Source organism: Sinocyclocheilus rhinocerous, unplaced genomic scaffold (genome assembly GCF_001515625.1).
Source record: "Sinocyclocheilus rhinocerous isolate Xijiao unplaced genomic scaffold, SAMN03320098_v1.1 scaffold10751, whole genome shotgun sequence".
Taxonomy (NCBI): Eukaryota; Metazoa; Chordata; class Actinopteri; order Cypriniformes; family Cyprinidae; genus Sinocyclocheilus; species Sinocyclocheilus rhinocerous.
The window spans coordinates 5733-11579 of NW_015630625.1; the positions used below are offsets into that span (position 1 = coordinate 5733).

General features: G+C 42.1%; 1 protein-coding gene across 1 annotated transcript; it reads left to right on the plus strand.

Annotated features, from left to right (window-relative positions):
* Positions 1–1081: 1081 nt before the first annotated feature.
* LOC107740698 (B-cell receptor CD22-like) lies at positions 1082–5839 on the plus strand (the record flags this gene model as incomplete). The annotated part of the gene is made up of 6 exons (XM_016553204.1): positions 1082–1115; positions 2056–2151; positions 2265–2549; positions 2632–2910; positions 4873–5136; positions 5607–5839. Coding segments are annotated over exons 1-6 (1191 nt in total), but the record flags the coding sequence as incomplete, so codon positions are not given.
* Between the last annotated feature and the right edge of the window lie 8 nt (positions 5840–5847).

Genomic DNA, 5847 nt, shown 5'->3' on the forward strand with positions numbered 1-5847 from the left:
CTGAATGAAGACATCACTGAATTCAATGATGAACTGCCTTTAACTGAAAAATTAGTGTTTACTATTGTCATTTTTGCATTATTGACACACTATTTTCCTAATTAATGCTGTTCAGTTGCTTTGACACAATCTGTATTGTTAAAAGCGCTATATAAATAAAGGTGACTTGACTTGACTTGACTTTATAAATAAACCGCAGATTTGAGTTTTAAACAACTACATTCTCGCCTGAAATACTCTTAGAACTGCATTGCATGACACAATAACAGTAATATTTTGAAAATGATGCAGGTTTTCTCCTCCGCCATTAACGCTCGCTGGTTGGTGCGAAATGCATTCTGGGATACCTGGCTGCCTCAAGTTCGCACACCTCTGGATGCCTCCTTGATAAAAGGGGTGGAGCAAGAACACATCCGGGGATTTGAACTGTACTTGGCTTGATGTGAACTTTTGCCTTGTCCAAATACCCACACTTGTGGTCTTTGCACTTGACCACTTATATGATGTATTTCCTGTATTTGGCCCAAGTGTTCAAGTGAGCATGAATGCCACAAGTGTGTGTTGAACTTTTCATTACCTGATGGGACACACTTACGTATAGTGTTGTAAAAATGCAAGTGTTTAGATAGCGTTATTTTTATTTTAAATACTTTGCATTTTAAAATCAACTTCTAAATGTCTGTTCAATAGTCCCTATAACATGACACAATTTAATTTGTGGTGCTTCTAATTAAGTGATAAAAAGCAGTTGCAAATGTTTACAAAATAAATATCACCACTACTCATCTTTACACCAATACATGTGCAACACTTTGTTTTTCTACCAAATTATATGTAATATCTATTTATTATATTAATATCTAACTTGCACTGGGAAGGTTTCCGTTACCTCTTGTGCGATCTCAGCAAAAAGTCTCATGATTTATTTCCAGAACATGATGCATGATGGGATACACTAAGCCTCGAATAGCGCTCCGGAGCGGTATTCGAGATAGTGTGGATTTAGTGTACGTTAAGGGCACTGTGCTTTGGCGTTTTTAAGACTTGGGACAGTCTTGCGCACTTACTTCCTGTCGCGCGCATGCACTCTCAAGTGACCAAGACCGCAAGTGCAGGTATTTGGACAAGGCATTTGAATTGGAACAGTACTTGGGCAACGACTGATGATGTTTCACAAGTCCACAAGAACACAAGTACAGACAAGAACGCAAATTGAGAAACGGCCTATGTTTTATTGATGAAATTGATTGAAATTGATGTTTGTAATTCAAATTGATGTTCTAATGTAATTTAAATGCAATGTTACACTGTTACATTATAAAATTAAATATAATTAAATGTGTTTTATCAGAAATGTCTCTATTTCACTTTACAGTTTGTCTGGCCCATTTTTGCTGATCTAAACACTGCTATCTCAAAAATGTTGGGCATCTAATGTTTCAAAACCTGTAGGGCCTGAACAATTATATTTTATTACATCAATTCAACACAAAAATATTAAAAACAGTCCTTATTAGTCATATGAACACAGTCAAATGTCATACATGGGTTTTTTGTAAGTGTCCCAAGCGATCAAATATTACTTTTGCTCTCTGCACAGCTCTGTATACATGGGATTGATTTTAATAACTTTAGTGTACTGGAAGTGTGCACAAAAAATACATTCAAGTTTCGGATTGGGACTCGGTATCGGCAGATACTCAATATTCAATGACCCGGATCGAATCAATCAGGGGCACAAAAAAACCTGATTGGGAAATCTACATTACATTTACACATTTACACAAAATAGCAACAATATGTAAGTGCTGAGACAAGTTGCATAGTCTAACTCAGCAGACGTGACAAGGTTTTTTTTTTTTTTTTTTTTAATAATAAATAAAAATAATAAAAATGTGATTAAATAGAATACAGAGAGCTAGTTTTAGAGGGTCATGTTCTTATTACTTTTTTATAATGAATAAAAAGAAAACAATTATATAGACTTTTCTACTACTTTTCTAACACATCTAACACGTCTCTTTAGGATCTGAATCTGTTCTTGTGCTCCTGCAGATCTGAAGCCAAAGCCTGAACTCGCATCAGATGCTGCAGGAGCTGCACTGACAGGAAACACAGTGACTTTGACCTGTCGCATGGATCTGTCCACTGGTTGGGACTTTTACTGGTACAGTATCTGACACAAAATACAGATCAGAGACAATATCTACAGAACATCTAAAACTTTGAATCTAAAATTAATGCAATAATCTGTGTTTGTACAGTGAGTCCTACAGCTGTGGTGACGGTACGGCCTGATGAACGAGTGTTCAGAGGAGAAGCAGTCACTTTCAGATGTGATATAAAGTGGGGAGTAGACACTGAGTGGACGTACAGATGGGAAACAGAGGGAACAAACTACCAACATAAAAACTCTGTCAGCCGAATCTCAACACAAGAGTTGAACATCAGGAGTGTTGATCACTTTCACAGCAGTAAATACACCTGCACAGGACAGATGGGAACACAAAGCTCTAAGCGCAGTGATGCTGTTACACTGACTGTATTAGGTGAGTTTGTTCATTATTATCAGTGTGAACAGCTTCTCTCTCAGTTTCTCTGTGGCTCTATAACTCCTCATGTTTTGTTCAGCTGAAGCTCAGGCAGCAGTGCGAGTGTCTCCACAGCCGTGGCTGACTGAAGGAGACTCAGTGACTCTGATCTGTGAGGTTACAGGCTCCTCTACAGGCTGGACGTTCAGCTGGTTCAGAGATGATGATCGTCTGTCCGACAGCAGCAGAGGAGCTGGAGGCTCTTACACTCTCAGTCCTGCTGCTCTACAGCACACAGGAGTTTATACGTGCAGAGCAGAGAGAGGACGACCAGCCTATTACACAAAGTACAGTAACAAGCAGCCACTGTGGACCACTGGTGAGTCTGTGTGACAGTACTTATGCTTGTACTCATCCGTATTTGTGTTTTATTACAGTCTCTGGCACAAGGGGACAAAACCATCTGAAACCAATGCAAACCTCCAAAACCTGCTCTCACTTCCCTCCCATTCTCAGTCTAAACCAGATCAAAAGCACTATCAAATTGTTATGTGATGAGAGAGCAGGCAGAGGCGAGGATCTAAATGCAGTCTTTAATAAACAAACGGTAAAACATACAGAATACTGGAAGCTAGGGAACACAAAAGACGGATGAACACGAACATTGACTGACAAACCACGAGTGGAACACAAGCACAATTTATACACAAGAGAACAAGCTTAACAAGATAACAAGGGGACGTGGTAAATGGAAAACACCTGGGGAACCTAATCACGGGGAACCAATACACAAACAGACTACAAACAAGGCACAGGAAACACTTCAACATAAAACTCCAAACAGAGCACATGTAACATAGTCCCCCACCTAAGGAGCGGATTCCAGACGCTCCAAAACAGAACAAAAAGTCCAGGAGGGAGGTGGAGCAGAGGCGGAACAGGGGGCGGGATGGTGGGCCAGGTCCATGGAGTAGAAAAGGGCGTGGTGACTGAGGTGGAGCGAGTGACCGGGGCAGAGCAGACAGCTCAGGGAGCCATGGCGGAGCAGGGAATTCAGGAGGCCATGGCGGAGCAGGGAACTCAGGGGGCCATTGCGGAGCAGAAGACCACCACAGCAAAGTAGATGGGAGCAGAGGTCCCCACGGTGGAGCAGATGACCACCACAGCTGAGTAGATGGGAGCAGAGATTCCCATGGTGGAGCAGATGACCACCAAGGCGGATTAGGTGGGACAGGAGCCGAGATCACCGAGAGGTTAACAACGGCCTTTTCGGCCATAACAGGGAAAGCAGAGAGTTCACAGATGGTCTCCATAGCCATGACAGGACAGCCAGAGAGTTCACAGACAGCCTCCATGGCCATTACGGGACAGTCAAAGGGCTCACAGGTGGCCTCCTTGGCCGTGGCTGGACCTGCCGAGAGTTCATGGACAGCCTTCTTGGCTGTGACATGGCAGACAGAGGGTTCAGAAACAGTGTCAGCAGTCATAATGGGAGATTCAATGGACACAAAAAGTTTGTCTGCTGAGTGGCCGGTGAGATTGACTGAGGAGCGGCCTTTTTGGAATCCTCCTCCACTACTTCCCCCACAGTTAGAGGGGATCCACACAGTCGCAGGGCAAGGTTGACGTACTGAGCCAGGGTCCAGCCAGAATTTCCCCCCGGCATCAGTTGGGCAATGTTGTCGTCCAGCCCGCACCAAAAACAGTCCATCAGCCTGGTGTCATCTAGGGACGCATGATGGCTGTATTGCAGGAACTCCTCCACGTAGCATTCAATGGGCCGGCCTTCTTGAGAGAGGGAGCAAAGCATGCTTAGAGGGTCCTGATTCACTTCCGCTAGATCCATAGTTGGTCAGTCAATCTGTTACGTGACGAGAAAGCAGGCAGAGGCGAGGATCAAAATGCAGGGAGTCTTTAATAAACAAAAGGTACAACATACAGAATACTGGAAGCTAGGGAACACAAAAGATGGATGAACACGAACATTGACTGACAAAAACCCCGTGTGGAACACAAGCACAATTTATACACAAGAGAACAAGCTTAACAAGATAACAAGGGGGTATGGTAAATGGCATACACCTGCGGAACCTAATCACGGGGGACCAATACACAAACGGACTACAAACAGACTACAAACAAGGCACAGGAAACACTTTAACATAAAAGTCCAAACAGAGCACAGAGAACATGTAACACAAATACAAACTCATTATATACGCATAAGACCCTTCTTATTTTAAACTTTAGTGCTAAATTTCATCTTAATTTTATTTAATTACAGATTTTATTATACAAACACGTATGCTGTCGATTTTGAGTGTGATTTTCCTCTTTTCAGGTTTTTCTCCTTCAGTGTCTCTGGTGGTCAGTCCCAGCAGAAGTCAACACTTCTCATCTGACTCTCTCTCTCTGAGCTGTGAGGATCAGAGTAACTCTGCTGGATGGTCAGTGAGAAAATACACAGACAGAAACACAGACGATTGTTCAAAACTAACAGGATCTACATGTCGAATCGCCTCTCTCAGCACATCTGACGCTGGAGTTTACTGGTGTCAGTCTGAATCTGGAGAGAAACGTCATCCTCTCAACATCACAGTTCACGGTGAGTCCTGTTTCTAATCACATCTACACACATTCTAATCTGTTATTTCTGTTATAGTTAAGTTAAACCTGTCCACATTCATCAGACAGTCTCTTCCCATTTAAATGGACAGATTTTGTTCAGATTAATCAGCAAATTGGACTCAGTTTCATGCCAGCTGTTAAAAGTCTGACTACAAAACATACTCCCATGGCAATTCATAACTATTTTACAATGTGGCGAAATTATGGCTAATTTGTACAGTTTTGTAAAATCTTCTTATGGCCAACTGATGGTTAGGTTTAGGGATGGACCATTCACATGCAAATTCATACGAATTTGGCACCTAATGAAATGACTGCATAATGCTAAAAATCACATTGGAAGCATAAAGTACAATTCGGTTCATAAGATAGCAACATTTTTGCCCCTGAATAGTTTTGATGTGCTCTTACTATTTGCAGTAAGCACACGTTTCTTGTGTTGTGTAGATGGTGATGTGATTCTGCTGAGTTCTGTTGATCCTGTGATTGAGGGAGATACTCTGACTCTACACTGTTTACATCGATCTACAAACTCCTCGATCCTCAGAGCTGATTTCTATAAAAACGAATCACTCGTCCAGAATCAGACGACAGGAAAGATGAACATCACGACTGTCTCAAAGTCACATGAGGGTCTGTACTTCTGTAAAACAGAGAGAGGACAGTCACTGCACAGCTGGATCTCAGT